The sequence below is a fragment of the Eublepharis macularius genome, chromosome 7 (assembly GCF_028583425.1).
Source record: "Eublepharis macularius isolate TG4126 chromosome 7, MPM_Emac_v1.0, whole genome shotgun sequence".
In the NCBI taxonomy this organism is placed as follows: domain Eukaryota; kingdom Metazoa; phylum Chordata; class Lepidosauria; order Squamata; family Eublepharidae; genus Eublepharis; species Eublepharis macularius.
In genome coordinates this window covers 737885-765611 of record NC_072796.1, presented here as the reverse complement: position 1 = coordinate 765611, position 27727 = coordinate 737885, and the positions used below count along the sequence as shown (strand labels likewise).

At 45.4% G+C, this 27727-nt stretch overlaps 1 protein-coding gene across 1 annotated transcript in view; it reads left to right on the top strand.

Annotated features, from left to right (window-relative positions):
* Positions 1-27727, top strand: part of PACS2 (phosphofurin acidic cluster sorting protein 2) — a gene marked incomplete at its 5' end in the record, with an annotated part of 213975 nt that overhangs the window by 104909 nt on the left and 81339 nt on the right. The window contains 2 exons of the mRNA XM_054984815.1: positions 15215-15325; positions 21031-21139. Of these exons, the coding sequence (XP_054840790.1) occupies positions 15215-15325; positions 21031-21139 (220 nt within the window). The remainder of the gene's footprint in view (positions 1-15214; positions 15326-21030; positions 21140-27727) is intronic.

Sequence of the window (27727 nt, the reverse complement as noted above, 5' to 3'; positions counted from 1 at the left end):
ATTCAGTACAAGGTGCATAGACAGTGAAATTGGCAGAAGTGAGGTAAGTGGGGCTAGCAAGGTTAGTTATAGAGAATTTTCCCGCCTTTGGGAAAGAGGACCGTTAACAAGAGGGGGTTTGGGTGAGACATTGTTTTAGAGTAGACAGTGAGAAAGATGAACTTATCTTTGGTTCTCAAGGATACATTTCAAGCCAGTCTCAGCCAGCAGTCAAGGACACTGGCTCAGCGGAGCAAGAAAGTGAAAGTAAACATCTGTAAGATAACCTACTGGCATTGCAGCAATAAAGAATTCCCCATACTCTCAGAGACCAGAAGCCAATATACATCCATGGCAGATATGCAGGAGGCATATATGACAGTTACCTTATAATGTGTTAACCTTTCAAGAGTGAAGAAGCATAAATAAACCATTTTATAGAATTTTTCTTTCATATTTCTACAAATTGAGTGTGTAGGTCTAATAGAAACTACCGACCTCTTCAGACATTGAGTAGATCAACATCTTTTCTGAACACCTGAAAAGATCAAGCTCATCTTTTACATTTAAAAGCCAATAAGACAATAATAGAATACTTTCAATAAACTCAAATAGCTGTGATATTTGTGTGTGTGTTTTTTCCCATCAACTTGGATGCCAAGTAAGAAGGTCTGAGATGTCAGGAGCATCCACTTGTCAATGTATAGATTCCAGTTGATCACATCTATTGATGTTGACAGGGTTCTTGGAGTTGTGAAAGCTTCCTGGCTTGTAAAATCATGCTGGGAAAAGGTGATAAGGCCCTTCATAGAAATTGTCTACTCTTCATTGACAGAGGATATCTTCTCAAAGCCTCTGAAGAAAGTGACATTAAAATGCTGCTAAGAATGAAGGCTAAGAAAACTTGCCATTTGGGAGATGTGGTGGGAGTTACTCCTGCATGACATTTGCCCTTGACACTTTCCGCCTGAGCTTTAGACCTGGCCTTGGGGCCAAGGCAGCTTTACATACTTTAGTGGACAATTTCCGTTTGCAGCTAGATAAGGGCAGTTTGTCTATGCTGATCCCCCTGGATCTGTCATTGGCCTTTGACATAATAAACCTCCAAATAAACCCCTCATTTAGGCACCTTGGCTCATCTAGTTATTGACAAAGAGAGACAAAGATGGATTACTCCGATATGTGAGAAGAATGAGCTCACAAATATTAATCAGAGTCTTTCGTTTCTTTTCCAAGATAAGGACCCATACATAACCAGGTCACTGGCATCCTACCTTTCAGTAATCCAGTCTAAAATTAGAAAACTTTTGTGATTGGAGTGAGATTCTTTTATTATTATACTAATAGTTTTGGTATTTTGGTTTTTGTCTGATAATGCCGGATCAGGCTCAATGCCATGGCCAAGAGGAGCTGTGCCAGGAAAGGAAAAGGAATTCCTCGTTTAGAGCTTGTAGTTTGTATTGAGGGTATGGAAACCTTCCGTGGTTTCAGTCCTTTTTGTCCACTGGACAATGATAGTCCACGGAACAAGATAATTTGGGGTTTGGATGTCGTCAGTATGCTGATGGTATAAGACTCCAGATGCTGCTTTGTTAGTTCTAAACCAGGGGTCCACAACGTGGTGTCCACTGACACCTTTCCTGGTACCCACTAAGTATTTTATGAAAGTGGGTGGAGCCCCATGGGGCTTTTGACAAGCATGGCTTCTGATGGGCCAATGGAGATTTGCTGGGCTGTGCAGATATTTAACAACATTGCTTTGGTAGAAGCTGCTTCCACAACTTAAGAGTCTTCACTGTGTGACTGAAGGTAAGCTGTAGCAGCCATTTTGTGGCTAGCTCTGCCTCCTGCAGCAGCCATTGTGTGGCTGCTGCAGAGCGCACTGTGTCAGAACTCCAAATATGCTTGCAGACTCAAAAAAGTTGGGGCCCTCTGTTCTAACCTGTTACCTTGAGGTTGTGATCAAATGGCTAAGGCAGCACAAATTGGAGTTTAGGCCAGATAACACAAGAGGTGATACTGGTTTGGAAAAGTAGATGTATTTGAGGAAAAGGAGCCATTTACCGTCAATGATCAAGGATATTTTTCATTTAGCAGGCAACCATGCTTTTGTAACCTCGTGTTTGATCTACTGCAAAATGCTTTAAGTGGGGTTGTCCTTAAAAACAAAGTCCCTAGCATCTCCAGATAAAACAGTCTGGTAGTCCATGATGTGAAAAACCTCTACTCGAAGCCCCGTTGTCATCTGTTAGGGCATTGCCCTAAACTGAGAGCATGAAGAGTCTACCCACCAGCCTTGATAGACCAATGATCTGAACTCGGTATATGGGAGCTTGTGTAATTTTTTGTAGTGGATTAATATTTGTATCTGTAGCTTGAAAATTACTGAGAATTTTTTCATGACCAATTAATTGTTTGTACAAAAAGGCATGCCAGAAGAAGAGCGAGAGAAAACTGGACAGTTCTCCAGTAAATTAAAATTCTTTTTCATTTATTTTTCATTTATTTTTGTTTACGTTGTTTATCACATGCCTTTCTCACTGACACTCAAGGCAGGTTACACAGAATAAGCCATTACAATCAACAGTATGGGGCATCCGATAGACCATGCAGTAGGATTTGGAATGGGGGAATCTGAAAACAAGCAGGACTCTGAAACGGTGCTGAAACAAAGCTTAAGCATTAACATGACGCTTGACATGGTGCAGAAATCACATAGTATAATCATACTTGAAGCAACTGACACTATGTATTACATGTAGTAGTTTCATCCACAGCCTCTGTCCCTTTACCAAAGCGTTTTTCTGAACTGTTTTATTTGTGTACTGCCCTGTTACCTGTGTAAAAAAGTCCTCCAGAACAATTTGGTTTTGTGTAGTTTGCAGAATACAGGAGACAGATCTGTCAGTGAGTCGTTGCCCTTTTGACCCTTTTCTCAGAAAGTCAAATGAACCCCACGTAAATGTAACAAGGATTATGAAGCCCCCACGTGCGCCTCTTTGCTGAGCCGCAGATTAATGATTCTTTTAACCTCAGCACCTTCCACTGCTTCGCTGTCAGGATTTTGCAGCTGGAGGATTGTTGTGCTCAGATGTGGAGGAAGATGTGACGTCATGACATCACACGGCAGGGCAGGTGGAGAACCACTGATGGCCAGGGCTGGTCGGGCTTGTCAAAGCCAGCAGGGTATCCCTGTGATGAGGGAAGTCATGAATGTGGCTGGGGGGGAAGGCTATTGCCAGTGATGGCCCAGCTGGGAAGGCATGTGATCTTTAGATCATTTACATCTAATTATTTGGGCAAAGTTTTCTGGAAAAGAGTGTTTACAAGTCAGGTGTCCAAATGGTGATTAACCATAGAGGGACATGACTGTTTATCTCCAAGTAGAAAGCCTACCATGGAGGGATATGTGGAGAGACTGTTTTGTTAGATTCATCTTCGTTTGTTCTTCTGTGCAGTCCCACATTGGGGACTGCACATGGGCGGGCCTGCTGGCCAGAGAAGTTTCTATTGCTTCCGTAAGCTCCACTAGGGGGCTGCTTCTCCCAGTCATGTCCCAGCCCATTTTCTCGCCTAAACGGTCACGTGACTATCTTGGAGTACTAGTGACCCCTTTTGCTCAATTCTCTTGGCCACTGCAAAGAAAAGAACCTTGTTCGTGAGCACCATTATTTTTTAACTTTGAATGTTTTACTTGAAGGGAAAATTAAATAAATTTTGGAATATCACTCCTTACATCTCGTGTGTTTTGAGGAGGTTTTGGCCGAGCTCGTTTGACTTCACTTGTTATTACTGCTGCACCTCAGTTTGCCTCAAAGAGCATTTTTCATGAAGTAGATGTGTTACTAAGATGGCCTACACTGAGGAATAATTCCAACAAGCTCTGTTCCTCTGCCAACGAAGTCAGTAGCAATGAAGGAGCATCTGCTGAGCTCTGATCTCCCAGCAGCCAAGTCATCTGCCATGAAAGGATGCATAAGAAAGGATGCATAAGAAGCTCCGACCCCCCAGGCAGCTACGCCGTCTGCCACGAAGGGGCACCCAACGCCAAGGCAACTAAGATCTGCTGCTAATGGGTGTCCAACAAGCTCCAATCCTAAGGCAGCTAAGTGCCTCTGATGCGCATTCGGGAAGCTCTGACCTCAAGCAACTAAGTCATCTGCCACAAGGAGGCATTCAGCGAGCTATAACTCCCCCAGGCAGCTAAGTTGTCTGCCTCTAAAGGGTGTCCACTGAGCTCCAATACCCCTGCAGCTTAGTCATCTGCTGTGAGGTAGCACTCATCTTGGCCCGGATCTGTGTTGTCTTCAGGGTCAGCATCTAGGTCAGATCTGATGGGTTAAAAATCCCGTGCTCCAAGGCCTTTGGATCTGAGACCTCCCTTAGAACTGAAAACAGGCCGTCTCACCTCAATCTAGGGTTCATCAGAGCCGATCATCATCTACAGACCCTGAGGTCGAGGAGATTGTCTGCAGTCAACCTGAGAGGGAGAGCTGCAGACAGGGATCAGAACCAGGACCTGCTGCGGGACCCTCAAAGATTCCCGTCACCGCTATTGGATCCGAGAACTTTCACATCAGATCCGAGTGATCGCAGTCACCGTCTGTCAGATCCACAGCCATAGTCGGAACCAAAATGATGCCTTCCAATTCACCCTCAAGGAAAAAAGAGAAATTCTCTCCATAAAAAATATTTAAAATTTTGTAATAGTTATTACTGTGATTTTGTTTTTTTGGTCCCTTAGATGTGGGTTCCTACTCAGGTCAGTTGAGTTCCAATTCCCCATGGCACACTGCTGCAGGTTGGATCCGGAGCAGTTTTGGATCTGTCACCTGATGGCAATATGGAACAGCTCAGGTTCTCTTTATGGAGATCTTTGAATCTTCTCTGAGCAAATGTCCAAAATGTTAAAGCACAAGTCTTGGACTTGCTTTCTCATCGGCTCTGAAAACAAGTGATAAGCCTCTACTGAGATACACTTTCTATCATAGCCTCCTGTTTTTGAAACCTGCTGAATTACCAGAGACATCTAAATGGTTTGAAGTCTTGTATAAGGTCAAACCTTGGGTGGAATGCCCAGCACCATCTTCACTGGTTACCGAAGGAATGCACCAACTTCATCGTCTGGTAGTACACTCTATTTCCCCTCACAGAGAGGGCAGAAAACTTGATGGGCTGGACAAAAGGCAATATTCTACCTTAGTTTTATAAACCGGCGCATCGATAAATACTAAATCATTCTGGATGGCTACCTTCCTTATCTCTGAGAGAAGATGTCATTTTATATTCCTGACCTCCCAGTGTGAAAATCTATGGTCACTCTGTTACTAATGGAGACTATAACGTAGTCTACACAGCAGATGAACACAGGTAGACATGTTGTCAATGCCTCACCAGAGGTATGGCAGAAGCAGTGCTTATGAGATGTTACCCCGGCTTAGATTCCTGGACTCCCCACCCCCCCGAGACTAACAAGGAAATCCTAAGCAGAGTTACTCCAGTAATGGACTTCAGCCCATTGATTTAAGTGGGATTAGACTGGAGTAACTCTGCTTAGCATTTCACTGTCAGTCCAGGATTGGTGACTCTATTTGTGGTACATCCCTCCTTTTCTCACGTAGATGAGAGGATTTCTCAGTAGAAAAGAAGAGGTAACAGCAAGTCTCTTGGGGTCACCAGCACAACTGATCTGTGTTGCAATGGCCCTCTGGTTCACCACCACAACCTTAGGCGGGAAGAAGGACTCTGTGCAATCCTAAAATCATTGCAGCGCTCACAACATCACAAGAACCCTTGGGCCCTTCTAAAAGATTTGACAGCCTACTTCCCTGAATGTGATCAGTGATATCTGTCTTTCAGGTCTTAGCTGTAACGGGCAATGGCCACAGCTTAGAGTTCAAAGATTTGCCTCCGTGTATATTACCTACCCACAGCTGCAAATAATTCCTCTTTAGTACTAGGAGAAGAAATTCGGTTCTTCAAGGTAAAGGGGCCATTCAGGAGAATTCAATTGTGGCTTCTTCCTCACATTTTTTTCTTAGTCCATAATAAAAATGGAGATGTTTGTTTTATACTAGCTCTTAGACAGCTAGATATACTTCAAATATCAAGGGAAGAATGGTCACATTGTCCTCTCTGTTGTCTCTCTTAAATGCTAATTGCTGGTTTGCTGACCTGGATGGGAACTGTTATTCCCATATCTCCATTAGGGAGGATGACAGAAGTTATCTGTGATTCAAATACCCAAGCAAGATATTCTATACACGGTCTCCCCTTTTTGTTTTCTTAACAACGTCAAGTGTTCACCAGCTGCAAGGCACCAAGGTTAGCCCATCTCATAGCCCTAGGTTGTTCTTTTTTATACCGTGTCTGAGCAATTGGCTCATCACTGCACCGTTTTTGGTATCAATTGGTGACTGATGTTATTTGGGGAATGCCAAGAACTAGACTTGGTGATTTTTGGAAAAAGTCATGGCTGGAGACTACCCAGAGTTTTGTCCACATTGGCGCAACATTGGACTCCATGAGTACCAGGGTCACCCTACATCCAATATTCCTGTAGTGAGTAGTTCCAGGTGTGAACATGTTCGCGACTATGTTTAATGCCAAAGCATGAGTGTTTTTATTCTAAACAGGGAGTGATCCCCTCTTTTGGGGGACATGCTCCATCACATATGAACAGGCTGCTTATTCTATGCATTCACCAATTTCCCTTAGTATTCAGAATAGTTTGCCTATTAGAAGGGACATTTCAGATTTTACCCCCTTTTGGCCCAGGCAAATTTGGTTCTTAAGTTACTTGCTCAGTCACAACAGAAGTACATGCTACATCCTCTAATACTGAGCATGATACAACTAGGAACCCTGGTTCCTCACGATTTGAGTTCCATTCACTTGTCAGCATAATACACTTGACCCATATTGTGGTAATCTCCATACAAGCACAACAGTTCTCCAGTTCTCCACTAGGATGTTTTATGAGTCCAAACAGAAACTTTCTTTCAGGGTACATGCAAAGTAATGGCACTATAGCTGAGAGTTGTCTTTTACTCTCTATGTTTGAGTATCTGTACACCGTGAAGTCGGAGGTGTTTCGCTACCATGACTCTTAAGGTTCACCTCTCAACCTTAGACTCCTTTCACACTCAGCTTAAAGGCAAGGCTGTGTCCTCTTGTCCTAATCCCACCAATTTCTCAAAGGGATGCTCTATTTTTATCCTCAGTGGTCCCTGTCCTTGGTGCAGTCATGCCTTATGTTAGCGCCCTCTGAGCCCCTAGCCACTTGCGCGTGTTACGTTAGCACCCTCTGAGCCCCTAGCCACTTGCACGTTGGAGCTACTGTCATTGACAGTGAGCTGCTTTGTTACATTACTGTAGCTAGGAGATCTGGTGACTTGTCAGTGCTCAGGGCTGAACCACCATTTTTCCAAATTTCATGAAAATGGGACTCTCCTCTGGCAGTTCCTACCAAAAGTTTCTTGTTCTCCTTTGACTTGTCAGAGGATGTCACCTTGCTTGTATTTTTCTGAAACCCTCAATACAGGACACAGAAAATGTTGCACTCATTAGGGTTCAAATGAACTTTGTCATTTGTGTTTAATTGGGACGAGGGAGTTTCTTACAGGTCTGCATTTGTGTGTTTTTTGAGCCCAAATAAGGGCAAGCAGGTGTCAGCCTAGACCATTGGTGTCTATCATCCAGTTGGCTCTGCTCTGCTCAGAGCCCCCTTTGTCTGAGGGTTTGCTTTATCGGATTTCTGGCTGCCTCTTCAGTTTAGCAAGATGTACCTCTATTTCACACTTGTAAGACAGCTACTTGGCCATCATCAAGTGCCTTTTGTTAGACATTAAGTGTTATCAATGTCACACAGTATGTGGAAGCATTGGACTCCTTTAAAAAAATACATATGCAAGATAGCTACTTGGTCATAGTCAGACATGTTTGTCTGACATTATGCTGTCGAGATGTTACCACCACATATGATGTGGCAGTAGCTAGAGCACTATTATGGTCTCTGTTTTTAGAAAGAAAGAAAGAGAGTGAGCACTATGCAATTTTAAGTCGTTCCAAGTTCTTGTGGCTTTATGGCATATCTCCCATTTGCAAATTTTTAAAATACCAACTTTATTACATATTATGATTAAGATTGATATTAATGAATTATGACTTGGAGAGATTCACCCCACCTCCTCGTGAGTGTGTAGCGTGGTAATCTCCCCAAGTGGGACTGCACAGAAGAACGAAGATGAAAACAGGGTTGCACTTACCTGTAACCGTTGCTCATTGCGTTCTCCTATGCAGGCACATGGCCCTCCCTCCTGCCCCGCTGTGAACTCTCTGGCAAGGTTCAGTATGAGATCGTGATGACTCGGGAGAACTGAGGGGAAGGGGGTCACTCCTCCCACATAGTCATGTGACCTTTTAGGCGGGAAAACAGGCTGGGACGTGACTGGGAGAAGCAGCCCCTAGTGGAGCTTTATGGAAGTGATAGAAACTTCTCCAGTCGGCAGGCCTGCGCATGCACATTCCCCAACGTGTGCCTGCACAGAAGAACTCGATGAACAATGATTACAGGTAAGTGCAATCCTGTTTTTCCCTCTGGCCCGCCCCTAGAATTCCAGAGTGTCTGTGAAAACGTGAGGGACTTGTGTTGTTAGAGCAAGCTAAGGGCCCATTGTTGTTGTTTTTTCTACTATGCTTATATGGCAGGAGTATGTCCAAGTTCATGGGCCTTCAAGAGGGCAGAAGGGGTGGAAGAGAAGTCTGTTGCCAGGCAGAGTAGGAGTGCTTCTTGGCTGTCGCTGAGGAGGCTCAGAGCTGAGGGTGAGAGACAGTGAAAGGCAAGAGAGGGTTCCTTCTTGGTGGGCGCCTCTGTAACTAGGGGGAGGCATGAAGTGGTCCTGGGAAACAAGCCAGGATGATGCCACACTAAAGAAGGTTCCAGCGGTTTGACTTTAGTACAGCGCAAGAAGCAGACTTGTAACTCATGCAGCAACTCCCTCCCTCATCCTTGCTTTGTCCTCTGGCTTCTGAACCATCCCAGCCACCTTTCTTTAGCCTTTCTTCTCACTGCAACCTCCTCCTCCCACCTTTTCCCATCCACACCATACTCCTCCCCCCTCACCCCCTACACTGCTTCCCACCTCCACCTTCCCTCTTACTGACCTTCTTTCTTCTTATCTGTGCCCACTGCCCCCACCCCACTGCTCTGCCCACCAGCCCCCTCCTTGCCACCACTCTACCCTCTACTAATTCCTTCTCACGCCCCCCCACCTACCTCCATTGCTGCCTCCTCAGCCGCCCTCCCCAAACTTCTCTCTTGGATACTGATGCTGAGCGGCATAAGCAGTGCTGGTGGTGGGTGGGAGGGTGAGAAGGAAGTGGGTAGAGGGTGGTGGAGGCTCTTCATACACTTGCGGACTCCAGTTCTGTTGCCTCCGTCTTGGGGAAAGTTTGGGGAGGGTGGCTGAGGTGACGATGCTGGCGGTGGGGGTGGGCGAGCAGGTTCCTTCTCGCCCGCCTGCCTCCTCACCCGTTGCACCAGCCATGTGAGTAGCAGACGGGGGCACTGGCTCGTCCTTTTTTCTGTTTCCCTTTCCCTGCTCAGCTCCAGTGCCAGTGCCAGGCAACCATGATGGGGGAGCAGCAGCTCGCACTCCTCCCTGTCCTCCTCCTCGCCTGCTAGCCTGCCTGTGCTGCTGCCTTAGCAGCTGAGGGAGGGATGGGGTGGCGACTACAGTGGCTCCCTTGCTGGGAAACTGAAGGAGAAGGCAATCTTGCTCACCTGCCCCTGCCCTGCTCCCCTTGTCTGCCCACCAGTGACTCCCCCCTCCTCCAACGTCACCCACATGTGGCACAGAAGGTGAAAATCACTGGGCAATAGAGGTGCATCGTTTGTACTTATGAAGACAGCGTTGCTCTGTTCGGAGTGGATTTTAACCCCTCTTTAAAAAAAAATTCTGATTTTTCTGCAAACCTGCCCAAGATTTTTGGGGAAAAACCCTTTCTTCTAAACAGCCCTGGTCTGTTTATTCAAGTGTCTGTGGATGGGGTATAGTTGACTGTTTAAAATATGCGAGCAGGAATCCAAGTGGCCAGATTAGGTGTGTCAAGATAGGGCCCATCTTCTAGGCTAGTCTGAGTTGGGAGAAAGCCTTTTTGCAGCTGGGTCCAGTATAACCCCAAGGCTCTTAACTGTGTCAGCCAGGGTCTACTGAACCCCATCAAAAATCTAAAAGCACAATCTTCTTTAAGATCTCTGCTTTTCCAACCAGCATCCCACCAGTTTTCCAATTTGTCTGGGTTTAATAGCAATTTGTTTGCTTTGGGCTGTTTGACAAGAGTGGTCAAGCAGTGACTCAGTACCTCTACAACATCACCAGGGGATTTGGGTAGCAAGATATCTTCTGTGGAACCCCAAGATAATTCCCACACTGAATATAGCTGGTCTCCAATAGCAACCCTTTGAGTCCATTCCATGAGGAACGGTTTAAACCAGTCCAAGGCACATCCCCTGGTACCTACTTCTGCCTCCAAACACCTCAGTAGGATGGCGTGGCCTACTGTGTCAATGGCTGCAGGTAGATCCAGGAGGAGCAGAGATCATCAACTAGAGATACCAGAGCCGTCTCCATCCCATAGCCTGGCCTAAAATCAGACTGAATAGTGTCTAGAGCACAACAATTGTCCCAGAGGGCTTGGAGTTGGCCAGTTACTGTTCTCTCAATTACTTTGTCCAGGAAGTGCAGAATAGAGACTGGGCTACATCGTTTTTGTCTAAAGATTTTTTTAAAGTAGTGGGTGGATGGTTGCTTTTTTGAGAAACTAAGGGAAGGTGCCTTGCGTTAGTGACTGTTTTATGATAGACATCAAAGGATCTATGTGGCCCTTACCAGATTTTAGTAGTTAGGATGGGCAAGGATCCAGTACACAGTTCACAGATGCCAGAATTTTATCAGTATCCCTCCCTGGCTGGATCAAAATGATTCCGAAGCAGACCAGGCAGTGTGTTAAGCATTACATCTGCTTCACCTGTATTACACATGGCCTCCAGATCAGAGTGTATGCGAGCTGTTTTATCGGCAAGAAACTACAAAGGTGTCACACCTAACTGATTGTTCTTGAACCACTGAAGGTTCAGATTTTGGGGTCAAAAGATACCAAGATACCTTAAACAATTGGGATGGATATGAATTAGCTGATGAAATAGTTGCAGAAAGGTAACGTTTCTTTGCTGCTATCACCGCTGCTTCGTAAGTCTTCCAATGAGTGCTGTAGCATGTGGAATTGAACGTAGTATGAGTTTTCCACCGGTGTCTTCCAGGTATCTTCCCACCCAGCTCAGCAGTGAACTGCAGGGCTGGCTTTCACTGCAAAGGATGAAGAAGGTGGGCAAGGGGCAGTTTTGTCAATAGCTCCAAGGAGCTTCGCATTTCTTGCTTTCACTACAGCCTCAATAGGGTCTGAGTCTGGAATTCTGAAATCCCCCGGCACATTTTGGAATCCAAAAGGATGGACCATTTTAGACGAGGCCCCCATTTTGTGTGATATCAGAGCCATATTCACCAGATGGTTCAGGCCAAATCTCCAATTCTGAAAGAATACCTTCTCTCAAAAGCTCAGAGCAAAAAATTAAGTACAGTGTATGACCTTTTTCATGCATGGTGCCTGTCACTATTTGAGAGAGGCCTAGGGCTCCCAAGAACACTTATATCATGGACAGGCAGGCAGGTGTGTGCCTCACCAACCTGGCATGGTATAGCATTAGAGAGAAAGTGAGGGAAGAAGAGCATCCCTAGAGAATTGCCAGCTCTAGGGATGCTATGGAGGGTGGGCAGGCAGTGCGCAACCTTTCCTGACATGGGTCATCTGTGATTAAGCCCCTCCCCCCATATCTACCAGCTCCCATCCATACTGGAATAGGACATTCATCATACATCCTGCTGCAGGTGACATAGCCCCCAAACCGTAAAGACACACCTCAAGTACCTCACATCCAACAGTCTAGGTCTACAGTCATGATGTATGTTGTTGAGCAGTTTTGTCAATAGCTCCAAGGAGCTTCACATTCCTTGCTTCCACCAGTTCCTCAATAGAATATGTGTTTGGAATTCTAAAATCCCCCACCTCATTGTCCAAATGGTGGTGTTTTATGCCAGCTGCTCCTGGTGTCCAGATATGAGTTTTATTGTAGGACTCCATCTGTTGAAGCAGGAGGCCTCGTGGTCATTGAGTACTACGGCAGAGCCCCCAGCTTCAAGACCCAGGCTGAGAGCTGTGGGCCAAGCACCCTTGTGCTCTCGCTTTTTGGCTCTCACCAAGAAGCTTGTACCTCTACATGAGTGGCTGGCTCTTTGAAATGGAGAAAGCGTTTACCTATCGGAGGGAGGAGAGAAAGCCAGTAATGGATGCTTGCTAGCTTTGCCCAGCCCTTTCAGCACAACTGCTTCCAACCCTTATAAATAAATTTTTAAAAGGGGACTATGAGGCTCTGGGAGAAAAGGTGGAGGACCTTAGAGCGCCAGTGGTAATTTCATCACTTTTTCTTCTTGAAGGTTGTGGCTTAGGAAGAGAGAGAAGAATACTGGAAATAAATGAGTGGCTATGCAAATGGTGTCATCAGGAAAGGGTTTGTTTCTTGGGCCAGCGTTTGTGCTTCCGAGATGAAGGACTTCTGATGGGAAATGGTTTGCAGCTCATTTTGGTAGGAAAAATATCTTTGGCAAGAGCCTTGCAAACCCGATAAGGAGTGCTTTAAACTAAGTCCTGTGAGGGAGGCAGGCAGAACTAAAAGCCGCTATGATGCCAGTTGTAGGAGAGGTAAGAGCACTGAGGATAAGCAGGGAGGGGTATATATGCAGGGCCAGAAAAGACAAAAACAAAGCAGTCAAGGGGCATAAATTATGGATTCCAATGTCCCCATTACTACTAATGGATGTGAAAATTGTACAATGAAGAAAGCTGACAGGAAGGAAATTGATTCATTTGAAGCGTGGTGATGGAGGAGAGTTTTGTGGATCCCATGGACTGCCAAAAAGACAAGAGAATTCTAGATGAAATCAAGCCTGAATTCTCCCTAGAAGCTAAAATGACAAAACTGAGGCTGTTATATTTGGTCACATTTTGAGAGGACAAGCTTCATCTCTGGAAAAGACAATAATGCCAGAGAAAGTTGAAGGCAGTAGGAGAAGAGGAAACAAGATGGCTGAACTCAATAAAAGATGCCATGTCCTCAAGTTTGCAAGATATGAGCACGTCTGCTAATGATAGATCATTTTGGAAGTCTTTCATTCATAGGGTCACCAGAACTAGGAAGCGACTTGACAGCACATCTCTCTCTCTCTCTCTCTCTCTCACACACACACACACACACACACACACAACTAAAACCTAATTAACATAACAAACTTGATTGGATAAGGCTCCGAATTGGAATATTAGGATTGAGAGGTATAACTTATTTTACAAAGAAGAGACCAAAAAGAAAGGGGGAAGCATTATATATCAAGGACATACATACTTGTAAGGAAATCCATAAATCTGAGCACAGAAGGCCAGTCGAGAGCCTCTGGTTAAAAATAAAAGGAGAAAGAAAGAATAATGATATCATTATAGAGTCTGCTATAGACCACCAAGCCAGGCAGAACTCTTAGAAGATACATTCTTAAATGAGATTGCAGAACTTTCAAAGAGACAGCACACAGTGGACATGGGAGATTTCAATTACCCTGATATCTGTTGGAAGTCAAACTCGGCTAAAAGGGAAAGGTCTAATAAATTCTTGACTTGTCATGCTGGTAATTTCATTTCCCAGACGGTGAAGGAGGTCACAAGGCAGTTTGCTGTGTTGGCTCTGATTCTCACCAATAGGAAAGGATTGGTTGACAGGGTAAGAGAAGTGGGAACCCTGGATCGTAGTGGCTATGTCATTTTGCCATTTAAGATCTCGGGGAAAGGGAAAGCTGAACATAGTCAGCCAGACAGGTTAACTTTAGAAAAGCTAATTTCAAGAAGTTCAAAGAAATACTGGTATCACCCGTGGTTTGAAATACTCAAGGAGAAGGGAGTTCAAAGTGGTGAGAGTTTTGTATAGATTTTTAAAATAAACCCAAACATGTAGAAATTGAATTCCTTTCTCAAAAGCTCTGGGTTTGAAATAGTGCACATTTAACCATTTTGAAGTGACATGAAACTTGTTCTAAATTCACAGGCATAAGATCCCTACTGGCAAAGAATGAGTTGGAATTAGACCCCAAGATGTGGCTTCTGTTAGGGTAACTTCCCTCAAGGATTTCCCTTGGTATGAAGGAGTTCATTCACTTGGGGTTGGTCTCTTTACTTGTTCAGATTTAATCCAACCACCATAAATTGGATTTCAAGGACACGGGGAACACCAAGAACAAGGACGGTATTTTCTGTCTTTCATCTGTTTTTTCCTCCTGTGTCTACAGTACCAGCAGAGAACATTTCCAGGGTCCTGTAAACTAGGAATTGTGGGGGGAACATCCCCATGGCTTTCCTAATGTTCCCAGATGTTAACCAACTGCAGACACTGGAGAATTTTTTTCCCCTGAGGTCTTTGGGTTCACCTTTTCATAGATAGTTGAATTGAAGAAAAGCAGACTCAAAGAGAACTCTGGCGGGGGGCGGGGGGAGTCCCCATGTTTGTGAAGGAACCCTTTTCCAAAGTCTCTACAGTGCCCTACAGCACATTATTGAACCACATACCAAGGACACTTTAAAGACATTTTTATAGCCCTATGACCATGGCCTCCACAGATGTTCTGGTGTGTGTGTCTGTGTCTGTGTGTGTGTGTGTGTGTGTGTGTGTGTGTGTGTGTGATTTTTTTCAAAGGGGAGGGAACGCTTATTTGATTACAAAATGTGATCCAATTGGATTTTGCACTCATCCTTTTTCCACAGCCTAACCTATTTTCTGGATCATTATTTAACGTGGTTTGTCCCAACACTTGATTCTAAACACTGTTCGTGGATGCTTAATGTGGTGATTTTAAGCAGAGAGCTTCTTGCAGTTAAGAGTGTGTGGAGAGAAAGATTTTAGTTCTCAGTTCTTAGCACATCTTTACACTGAAGGGCAGGCAGCGAGAATTTTTCTAAATGGCAAGGAGCACTTCTGGCCACGGTGGGTGTGTGCCTGTTCCTTTAAAACTTAGTTTCTGTATTACTGATGTATTTTGATACGTATTCGGCTGTTTTCTTTTTGCCGTCTTGATAGGGTCTCACCCAGTAGCACAGTACCTGGGCTCAGTTGATTACCAGTACAACAACTTCTTCCAAGATCTGACCTGGAGGGACTTCTTCAACAAGCTTGAAGCTCAAAGCACTGGTAAGAACGTCCAAATACTTGACCGCTAGGAGGATGTATGACGCAAACTACTTGAGTTGGTAACTTGGGGGAAAAAAGTATTGCTTTGCTTCTGAATGTCAGAATGTCCTTATATTGCCATATCTTAGTATGAATATTGTTTGCTTCTCGTGTACGTATTTACTTCCATTGAATTTTCTTTGGGTCATTGTTGGCATCTGCCTTTGGGTCCCTGAAGATTAGCAGTATGTCACTATGTCAACCTGGTGCCAGTTAGCTGATAAATGTGTGGAAAATTGATCTGCTGCCAGGCCCAGGCCAAACCCAGTATTACTTGAACTGATACAGATCGATAGGGACTGAACGCGTGTATTCTCCCTGGGCAAGTGTTATGGGGAGGCACCTCGTCAAATGCTTCCTGAAGGTTCAAGCATACAGGACCCACCAGGTCATCCCCGTGCCATTGCTTGTTGACACTCAAGAATTCTAGGTGGCCAAGAAGGCAGCCGGGCTCATGATTCTGCGTGCTTAATGGCTCTGGCTTCAGCAACACTTTCCCCCAGTTTACCTGAGGCAGACGTTAAGCCTACTGCACACCACCACATTTTAAAATAATTATTAGTTCATATTATACTGTACATTACATATAAATTGCATAACATGCATATTAAAGAAAGGTCTATTTTGAAATATTCTGGGGGGGCTAATCAAGATCACCACTTTTAAATGTCCGTTTTTGTTAAACAGCCCATATTCAAATGATTTTTTCTGCAAGTTTGTCCATCTCTGCAATATGTGAAGTCTTATTAACCCATTCTGGAACTCTTGGCATAGGTGGGTCATCCATGCTTCCCCAGTGCTAATTTCCCCCCTGCTGGCCTTACCCTGTAGAAGGTCTCCTGCCAATCTGGGAGAGCTGGCAGCCCTAGCCGCTGAGCATTTCCAACGTTTAAACTTATTAGTTCTAAAAATATTATTTAACCTTGCTAGAGGCAGGTGCCACCTGAAAAGGACTTTGTACTGGGCTTCTCTTAGCAACCTGCTAGGAGATTGAAAATGCCTAATTTTTTGAGATGTTGCCCCTTTTGAAATTAAACGTGAGTGTGCTCAACTTCCAAGGATCTTAATGTTCACATGTATGTTGAATTTGATACCCCTGTGACCACACTTCCCTAGTAGTTTGACCTCTCTTCTGACCTGTACCAAATACTGGGTTTCTCACAGGATGGGTTTTGGGGTCATCTCCCTTCTAGTTGGCTTAATTGCTTACTGTTCTGTGGCACAGTATGTCTAGAAATTTCGTCATGATTTAACTGGGGAAATGTCTGATCAAATTGTGATAAAGAAAGGAAATTTCTAGAGATGGTAAATGAACATGCTCTTGACAGAAAGATTCGGGCCCAGTAGCACCTTAAAGACCAGCTAGATTTCCGGGGTATGAGCTTTTGAGAGTCAGAACTCCCTTTGTCAGATAGGAGAAGTGGGAAAAGGAAGAGGTTCTTATAATCCAGGCAGAGGGTAGAAGAGGTGTTGTAAATTAAAGTGTCAGAAAGCTAGCTATAATAATATTGTAGGACAAGATTAGAGGCTGGGTGTGAAGTACAGAAAATTAGCATCTGTAATGCAAAAAAAATTCCTATGTCCTGATTCAACCCAGGAGGACCCATTGTTCCAAATTTGTAAATAAACTTGATTTCAGCAATCTCATGTTGTAATTTTCCTTTGAAGTTTATCTGCTCGAGAACTGCTACTCCTGGGTCAGCGATGGAATGTCCTGGCATCAGATTTATATTACTGTTCCTTTAATCCCGGGTGGTGTTCCTTTCCACTCTGCTTTCGAAGTGAATACGGGGGCAGAGTTGGCATCTTGGCTTATTGCAGGTCCTGGTCTCAGAGTTCATGTCCATGTTGGGAAGTGCATTATTGTGAGTGAGGAGTTGTTTAAAGTTGGAGGGGCTTTCTGTGGGCAAGGAAAGGTTTGCCTCCAAATGCCTGTGAGAGAGCAGCAGCATTGTCCAGCATAGGTTGCAGGTCACTAATGATGCGTTGAACTGTTTTGAGCTGGGAGCTGTATGTGACTATCAGTGGCGTTCTGTTGATGTTCTGTTTGGGCTTATCTTGTAGCAGGTCATCCCTTGGTATCATTCTGGCTTTGATGGTTTTCTTGCTACAGCTGGTGGGTATCGTAATTCCAGAAATCTTTGTTGTAGATCACACAGGTGAGAATCCCTGTCAGAGGGATTAGAGTAGATGTGGCTGTAGCTTAGAGCTTGGCTGTGGATAATAGATGGTTTGGTGTGTTCTGGATGATGACAGGAGGCCTGTAGATATGTGTGCATTCAGTCGATTTTTGGTCTAAGGTGGTTCTTAAGTTTCCATCATGTATTTGTACAGTGATGTCGAGAAAACGTACTTCCTGTGTGGTTTGATTCATGGTCAGGTTGAGGGTTAGGGTGGAGGTCTGCTGAAGGCCTCCAGTGCTTCTTTCCCTTGGGTTCTGATGATAAAAATGTCATCAGTGAACCTTATCTGATGAAGGGTGCTCTGACTGTCAAGGCAGCTCGTGCCCTGGAGATCTAGTTGGTCTTTAAGGTGCTTCTAGACCCGAATCTTGCTCTTCTACTACATACCATCATGGCTACCCGCCTGAAACTATGCTCTTGAACAGTTATGATAACACTGTAATAAAAGTCCCACATTGTTAAATCATTGCCTCGTGTGGCATCCTCTCTGATTTTTCTCCCACCCTTAAATCACTCTCAGAACTTTGTTTAGGGGGGCAATAATGTATTCCAAGGATGAAATTATTTTTCAAGCCTGATATTTCCACCCAAACGGTTTCCATGGAGGACTTTGTTCACGTGTGTGTCTTCAGCTCTTTCCAGTAGAGAGCTTCACTTGTAGAACATGAGCTGCCAAAGAGAACATTCTGCCCAACACGGCCTGACCTGTAGAACTCATATACAGGGATGACTGTATCCGGCTGGTTTCTGGTATTTCCACTACATTTATACCTTCTTTTATTACTAAGCATTCTGTCTTTGCACCAAGGCTCCTGTAGCATTGGCATGTGGACACTGATATACTTCATCCTTTTTAAAATGTGTATGATCTTGACTCTTTTTGTCCTTTAGATGGAGATTGTTTGTTACTGATGACTAATCCATAATTTCTACTCTTCCTTGCCCTTACTGAGATGTTTCGAAAACACACAATGCCAGGAAACCACTATTGCAAATATAAATATATTTCTAATCATATAAAAGTGCAATGTGCAAAGTGCAATGTGTTCAAGTATGCAATTCTCAATTACACACAACAAAAATACACAGTACAATCATATACTGCACATATGTTTTACAAACAAATCTTTGTGGTCCGTATAATTTTTCACTTTCCTTTAAATTGCAACATGCAAAAAGTCTTGTATAAGCAGAAGCCCATGGATAGAGAATCGTGGAAGATGTTCTGACATTCCCAGTCCTAAATTACAAGATAAATCCAACAATGCCGACGGGGGTGTGCAGGCAATTGTCATTAACCCGTTTCGTGAGAAAAAACTCACTTCATCTTGGGCATGAAACAATTCAGACTGGATACACTGTAAGCATAGAAATGTAATAAACAATTACACAGCCATTATTAAGCAATTACAAGTTACAACGTATAAACAATACACTGAGTTTTACTTACAGAGTATTGCAAAATCCAAGCTCATTCTCTAAGGGCTCGAGACGAAGGTGGTGTTAACGGACTGATAATGATTAAGCAACAACTGTGTATATAGCTCAATTTGGGGCCGAATCATACAATGTGCCAATTAATTGCAGCTGGAAGATACTGGGTCATGCAACAACTTACAGCCCAAAGTGCCAATTCTCATAAAAAGCAAGAGTAAACAATCTCCATATTGAGCCCATATGGTGTCAGGGTATTAAGTTGAAAGATCCACTTGGATTCTAACTGCATAAGTGTTTTACTTATATCCGCTGCATGCGGATGATCCAAATGTTCAATAACTGAAACCTTGAAATCATGATACGGGTGTTTACATTGGTGAAAATGTCCCACCAGAGGCGCTTCTATCACTCCATTCCTAATCCTTGATAAATGCTCTTGGATTCTTATCCTGAGGGGGTGGGTGGTGCTGCCTATGTAGAGCAGGGGACATTGACATTGTATAATATACACGACGTTTGTTGATTTACAATTGGTAAATTTACTCCTGGGAAAGGGACGGGTCGTTAATATCCGATCCAGTCCCACCATATGCCCACACACGTTGCAATTGCCACAGGCAAAATGGCCTGTAGGCATGTTGGTGCGTGGAGGGGTAGCAGAAAATTCGGACCTTATGACAATATCGCGAATGGACCTGGTCCGTCTGAAGCCAACCGCCAATCCCGAGGTACAGCCACGAACGTCAGATAAAAGATGCCAATGCTGCCTTATAATGGAAGTGATCCTAGGAGCTAGAGGGGTATAGTCCAGTCCCCATTTGATCCTATCATCCACACTCCTCCCTCTGGGGGTCAACAAACCTCCCCTCTCAATTACATCTGAACGGGCACTCGCCCTTTCAATTATCTGTCTAGGGTAGCCTCTCGCTGCGAAGTTCTCCCCCAGCTCCCTACGTCCGATCTCATAAAAATATGGGTTAGTGGAATTGCGTTTTATCCTCAAGAATTGGCCTAAGGGAATATTGTCCCGTAAGTTACGTGGATGAAAGGATCGGTAGTGGAGATAGGAGCAGCGGTCCGTGTGTTTCTTAAAGGGACGCACCGCCAATCTGTTGTTTTTTTCTCTGTAGATAGTCACATCTAGATAGTCTATACTGTCTGTACTACCAGTCCAAGTGAATTGAATTGCTGGATGCCAGGAATTGAACCATTTGCCTAACTCCTCAGCACACCCTTCTTGTCTTAGCACAATAATGACGTCATCTATGTACCGCCTGTAGCAAAGGATCTGATCTTTGAAAGGATTATTGCTCTCATTAAATATCCTATTGGTTTCCAGGGCGGACATAAAAATATTTGCAATGCTGGGGGCAGCCGCACAACCCATGGCTACCCCCTGCAATTGAAAATAGAAAACATCATTGAACTTAAAAAAATTCTTCTCCAGTATGATATCCAATATATTAAGGAGAAGGCTTTTGCACGGCTCGTGAGAGAAGGGCATCCTGCACCACGTTCCTCGCCTCCTCGTGAGGGATGGAAGTATATAGGGACTTCACATCAAGGGACATCAGGTAAACCGAGGGAGAGATGTCTAGTGATTCGATCAAAGAAATTAAAGACATGGTATCCTTGAGGTAGGCTGGCGTATTGGTAACCAGAGGCTGCAGAAAGTAATCCAAATATCGTGACAATGGTTCCAGAACTGAATTTGATCCAGAAACTGAGATGTTTGACAAATTCCTACCGCCATCCCCAGGGAATGAGTTTTCCCAAATGGAAGCTCCTCTGTTCTTGTTCACTTTTCCCTATGGAATGTCATACTCTGCAACCTTTAGAGTTTTAGGGGCCTGCCGTCAGGTTCCATTTCCTTTCAAGTGAAATAAAGTAAATAAATAAAAAGAAATAACGGGCTGTTCAGCCAGCCCAACATTTGGAACATGTCTCACTCAAGGTTTGATCTAGCTTGGCAGTTATTAGTTTGACTTGTTACCAGACATACAATAAATGATGACGTTGTTTCCATTTGTGTGTTTGTTTTTGCAGTCCAGGAATCGCCAGATATTGTCTCCAGAATAACCCAGTATATAGCAGGAGCAAACTGCGCGCACCAGTTACCTATTGCAGAGGCCATGTTGACATACAAGCAAAAAAGGTACGTGACTTTGAAAGAAATGTCTTAGATGGTGGAGGAATCTGGCAAACAGGCAACCACTTGTTTCTGAAATGCCTTCCATGAAGAACATCATGCCATTCTGACATTATTTCTACTGTTTGTGATAGGATGCAAATGTGATAAATCAACTGATCGTACTCTTGAGTTCAGAACAGTTCTGCAGCTGATGAAGTGATAACGACCACTTGGGTATCCATACTAGAATCTGGGAGACCCGGGTTCAAATCACCATGTTGCCATGGAAGCCATGCACTTCTCAGCTGAACCCATCTTCCAGGGTTGTTGTGAGGATAAAGTGTAAGCTTTTTGGGTCCGCGTTGTGGAGAAAGGTGGAGTATAAATGAAGTAAACAAATATCTGAAGATATGTGTTGTCAAGGGGCTTTCAAGGCTAGTGAGAAGCAGTGGTAGATAACCATTGCCTTCCTCTGCAGAGTCTTCCTTGGTGGTTCCCCATCCAAGTATTGACCCTGGTTAACTTCTGAGATCTAATGAGATCAGGCTATACCATCCATTTCCTCCCCAGAGCGGAACTGGGGGAAATAAAGAGTAGGTTGTTTGGTGGGTGGGAAGGAACGAAGGCAGCAAGGAAAGGTGAGGATATGGGAGCTTCCAGGAGGAGGGAATGAGGCAGTCGTGTGGGGAAGGGGACACAGTAGGAAGTGAGGTGCTCCCTGCAACTGGGCCCGGTGCCCAGTACTGCACGGCCCAGCCTGCGTTTTCTTGGGTAGAGGCTGGCAAAAGGAAAGAAGGAAGGAAAACTGAAGACAGGGAAGCAAAGGTGGGTTGGCTGGCGGGTGGGTGGGAAGGAGAGAAGGTGCGATGGGAGATTTTAGGAAAGAGAAAGAGGAAAAAGTGGAGGAGGGAAGTTAGATGTACCTGGCAAGTCCTTGCAGCTTCCCTGCTTGAATACTCTGCAATTTGACTAAGTTGTATTTTCATTCCATGATGAATATAAATAACTTACATGAAGATTAAAAAAAACTGGAATCAACACATTTTAGTCACATGACATTGGCATTACATGTAAATTCAAATCTTCATTTAAAGGCTAAGAAGTGTTTTTTCCAAGGGTTATTAGCTCATTATTCTGTCCATTGTTTCAAGAGTTATGAGTTCTATAAGAACAGTCATGAAGCAAGAAAGGCACTCTGAAAAGAGGTAGGTGGTGTTTTCGGAGGCGTCATTTCGGACGTTTTTTTGTATGTGATAGAGCATCTTCCTGAGCATTTCAGAGAAAGAATTCTTTTTATTGCCATTTGTTAAAGATTAAACCACATATTGAGTTGGATCCAATGGATTGTTTCTAAGGACCAAGAGATTTTCATCTTCGGAATGTGACTTTCTTGCCTCCATTGAGGATTCAGGAACAATACAGGGAGCATTTTGGGCTGCAGCGGAAAGTGGAAGGCAAGACAGTCACATGCCGTGGACAGAAGGATTTCCATCTTTAGCAACACTGAGTTGCATCCAACCGATTGCCCGGGTAACACGTATGTTACCTTTGGAAAATATCCGGAGAAGAGATTGCTGTGGCTTTGGAACAATGACTGGGAAAGAAAGAGGAAGGGGAGAGAATTCTTTAGGTATTGTGGGAGCAGCGCCGGATCTAGGGTTGCCCGTGCCCCGGACAACCCTAGGCTGGCGACGCTCCCCGTGCTGCATGATGACATCACTCAGGTGACATCATCACGCAGGGCGTAACAGAGGCAGCGTGCGGGGCTGGGAAGCTGCCCGCACCATTCGCCTCCCGGCGAATGGCGCGGGCGGCTTCCCAGCCCTCCGCGCTGCATTCACCTGCCCTGCAGGACAGGGGGCAGCTGGTTTGCCACGCACCCCCTGCCCTGCAGGGCAGGCAAAAGCAGCGTGGGGGGCTGCGAGGCCGCCCACGCCATTTGCCTGTCCCGCGGGACAGTGGGCGGCTGGTTTGCCGCGCACCCCCTTCCCTGCAGGGCAGGCAAAAGGCAGTGCGGCGCGGGCGGCCGCACAGCCCCCCGCGCTGCCTTTTGCCTGCTCTGCAGGACAGGGGGTGCGTAGCAAGCCGGACGCCCCCTGTCCTGCGGGGCAGGTGAAAGGCAGTGCGGGGGGGCTGCGAGGCTGCCTGTGCCCTCTGGCAGCTGGCAGCTTCTCCCAGCGCCCCCTCCCTGGGGGCGCCGGGGGTAGACTACCCCCCTGCCCCCCTCGATCCGGCCCTGTGTGGGAGAGGTCCAGGAAAATGAAAAAGAAGGCAGTCATACAGTGGTACTTCTTTATTGTTTTACCTTCTTAGTTTAAGATGCTCCTTCATATAAGGTAAACAAGTGAAAATTGACTGATGCTATTACTGTACTTAAAATCTTTCCAAAAGTTAGAGGCAAGAGTTTAATCAGTTTATTACTGGGGAATTGAGAACATGTTTTTCCAGTCTTCATTTGACTAAATTATATGTTCTGAAAAACAAATACTCAAGGACGAGAAGTGTATAACCAACAGCATCAATACAAATGTTAAAAGAATTGTTGGTCAAGGAATTTAAAGTGTCTGAAAGCAGATTAATTCCAAAATTATTAGATAGGGAGAAACTATTAAAAGAAATAGAAGGAGATAAGAAATTAGAAGGGATTTTAGAAAATAACGATAAAACGTATATTAAATTAGATGGGAAATTGGGAGAAAATGGCAGCTGAGAAACAGGTGCTCTAGATGATGATGATGATGATGATAAAAAGAAAAAGAATACTGTGTGTCCTCCGGCAAGGAACCCACGAGGCTTGGCCCCTGAGCCAGGCAGTGGCAGAGAGACTAGGGTGGGGTCAGAGCCCCCACCCACCCAGGCACCTTCCTGGCCGGGAGAGGGGCTTAAAATGATACAGGCAGACTCCGCAGATGGGTAACCCACTAGGTTTAGCTACAGAGCCTGGCTGTGGAACAAAAGGAGGACTGAAGCAACAGTACATCAGCCGCAAGGTTCAAGTACCTCCCCCTGTGACTGAAAATCCAACAGTAGTTCCTCCCTCTCCAACTGCCTGCTGGAAAGTGAAACCACTCACTTGAGAGCTGAGGGTTATATAGCCTCCTGCTCTCATAGAGCACAATGGGAGGCTCTCTGGTTGGCAACCCGAGCTGCCTATCAAGCTTTGGAGGGCTGACTTTGGAGTTCTCAGGGCTGCAGAAGGTCTGCAGAAGTCCATCCCCCCCTGTTGCATAGGGAATAGATGGATCAACACCAGATTATCTGCAGTCATGAACCAAAAAACAAACTGCCCTAAAAATCATAGCAGTTCGTCACTGTTCGTGAGAAATGCACTCCAATTAACTGCCTGTTCATGAACAAAGAAAACAACCTGGTTCATGACGAACTTTGGTCCGTATTTCAGTTCGTGCCTGTCTCGATTCAGTCCAGGTGGATGCATTGTCTTGAGCTTTGTTATCAGTTGCAATTCAGCAGTCTCCCTAATCTCCTTTTGAAATTCCTCTGCAGGAGAACTGCTACTTTTAGGTCAGCAACTGAATGCCCTGGAAGGTTAAAATGTTCCCCCACTGTTTTTTGAATGTTGTGGTTTCAGATGTCAGACATTTGTCCATTAATTCTTTGTCAAAGGGACTGGCCAGTTTGTCCAATGGAGAGAGTGGAGGGGCAGGCCCGGCGCGCCCATTAAGGCCAGGTAGGCGGTGGCCTCAGGGCGCGAGGGCACCGGAGGGGCGCCGGAGGGGGTGGAGAAGCACGCAGCGGAGCTGACGTGACTGGGCTGCAGCTGCTGCTGCAGCCAGCCAGCCCCGTGCTGCCGCCGCCGCCGTCACATGCCCCAGCCGGGCGCAGAAGCCGTGAGCTGCTGCTGGGGCAGTGTGCGGAGCATGGAGCAGCCTCCGCGTGCCTCCCCAGCAGCGGCTTGTGGCTTCTGCGCCCGGCTGGGGCGTGTGGTGGCGGCGGCGGCACAGGGCTGGCTGGCTGCAGCAGCAGCTGTAGCCCAGCCATGCCAGCTCTGCTGCGTGCTCCTCCACCCCCACATGCCCCAGCCGGGCGCAGAAGCCGCAAGCTGCTGCTGGGGCGGCGTGCAGAGCACGGAGCAGCCTCCGCGCGCCACCCCAGCCATCCTGCACTGCATGATGGCGTCATCACATGATGACGTCATCACACAGTCTGTGGCGTGCGCGCGCGCTCTGCACACGCGCGTACAAGTGGCCACAGGTGCCAGAAACTCTGGCGCCGGCAGTGTGGAGGGGTATTGCTGACACACGATGGCGTAAATCACATTGGAGGATGAGCAGGAGTATGAACCCGAGATGGTATGGCTGATGTTGTTGGGTCCACTGATGGTGTTGCTCGGATCTATATGAGAGCAAAGTTGGCATCTTGGTTTGTTGCAGGCATGGGAACCAGAGTCTATGTTACTGTTAACTAGTTTATCATTGTGAGTGATAGTTGTTTAAGGTTGGCAGGCTGTCTGTAAGCAAGAAAACGTGTCCCCCCCCCCAGTGCCTGTGTGAGGGCAGTGTCACAATCCAGCATGAGTTGTAGGTCATTGATAATGCGTTGGACTGGCTTGAGTTGTGAGCTATAGGTGACCACCAGCAGTGTTCTGTTGTTATTTTCTTTGGGCTTGTCTCGTAGCAAGCAATCCCTGGGTGTCATTCTGGCCTTTCCAATCATCCTTCTCACCATGTCACGGGGATACTGTAGTTGCAAAAATGCCTGTTGCAGAACCTTCAAGTGAGTATCTCTGTCTGAGGGTTTGGAGCAGATGTGACTATAACATAGGGCTTGGCTATACACAGTGGCTTGATGTGGTTGAGGTGGTAGCTGGAGGCATGTTTGCCAATCTGTTGGTTTCTGGTATAATGTGGTACTTATGTGTCTCTCGTGTATTGGTACTGTGGCGTCTAGGAAGTTTATTTCTTGTGTAGAGTGATTCACAGTTAGCTTGACGGTGGGGTGGAAGTTGTGGAAAGCCTGGTGCAATCACTCAAGGGCTTCTTGGCCATGGGTCCAGACATCAAAAACGTCATCAGTGAATCTCAAGTAAAGGAGAGGTGCCAATGGGTAGGAGTTCAGAAAACGCTGTTCTAGGTCTGCCATGAAAATGTTGGCATGGTGCCAATGGCTGTGCCACTGATTTGGTGGTATAGGTTCTCACCAAACCTGAAGTAGTTACGGGTGAGGACATGCAGAGTTCAATGGCAAGATCTGCTATGGTCTTGTCTGGGATGATGTTTCTAATGGTTCGTAGTCCATCCTGATGGGGGATGTTGGTGTACAAGAACTCGTCATCTGTGGTGACTAGAATGCTTTTTTCTGGGAGATGGTCGATGGACTGCAGTTTCCTCAGGAAGACTGTGGTATCACGAACATAGCTGAGGGCATTAATAACGTATGGTCTTAGGATGGCGTCCATAAATCCTGATACTCCTTCAGTGATGGTGCCTGTGCTCGAGACAATGGGACACTCTGAGTTCCCAAGTTTGTGTATCTTTGGGCAGGAGGCAGGAGGGGCCTGTATAAATTTGTTCCTGTATGTCTGTTGGGACTTGCTTCATGATTTTATTGAGTTCTTGCATGTATTCATGTGTAGGGTCTGAGGACAGCGGCCTGTAGAAACTGGTGTTGGAGAGCTGTCGTTCAGCTTCTCATATGTAGTCTGTCTTGTCCATTATGACAATGGCTCCTCCCTTGTCAGCTTGCTTTATATAATGTCTGGATTGTTTCTCAGGCTGCTTATGGCATTTTTCTCTGTGTGGCTGAGATTGGATTTTGTGTGGTGTTTTTTGTTGATTTCAGCTTGGGCTCGGCAGCAGAAGCATTCTATGTATAGGTCCAGTGTGGTGTTGGGAGATTTGTGTTTTGGAGAAAATTGTGCACAATCCTTTTTTCTGCAGCTCACATCATAGTGTACAACGGAGCAGTTGTGAAGCAATCTGAAATTCTGTCTTTGATTATTTGGAACGCAGAGGGATCCTAGCACAGAGAAAAGACTATAGACTGTGATGTATTGTCGAAGGCTTTCACGGCCAGAGAACGATGGTTGTTGTGGGTTTTCCGGGCTGTATTGCCGTGGTCTTGGCATGCTTTAGGTATTGAATCAAACAACCAAGAATGAATCAAACAACCAAGGAAAAACAGTCTCCTACAGGAAAAGTGTTTTTGCCATATATCAAAGGAATTACTGATCAGATGGGAAAGCTTATGAAAAAGCATAACCTTCAAGCAGTATTCAGACCCACCCGAAAAATACAACAGATGCTACGATCAGCAAAAGACAGTAGAGACCCCCTCACCTCTGCAGGAGTATACCATATACCCTGCAGCTGTGGACAAGTTTACATCAGGACCACAAAGCGTAGCATCCAGACAAGAATAAAAGAACATGAAAGACACTGCAGACTTGGACAACCTGAAAAATCAGCAGTGGCTGAACATAGCCTAGCTCAAACAGGGCACAGTATCTTATTCCAGGACACCAAAATACTGGACAACACTTCCAACTACTTTGTCAGACTGCACAGGGAAGCCATTGAGATTCACAAGCATAAGAAAAACTTCAACAGGAAAGAAGAAACCTTAAGAATGAACAGAGCATGGTTTCCAGTTCTG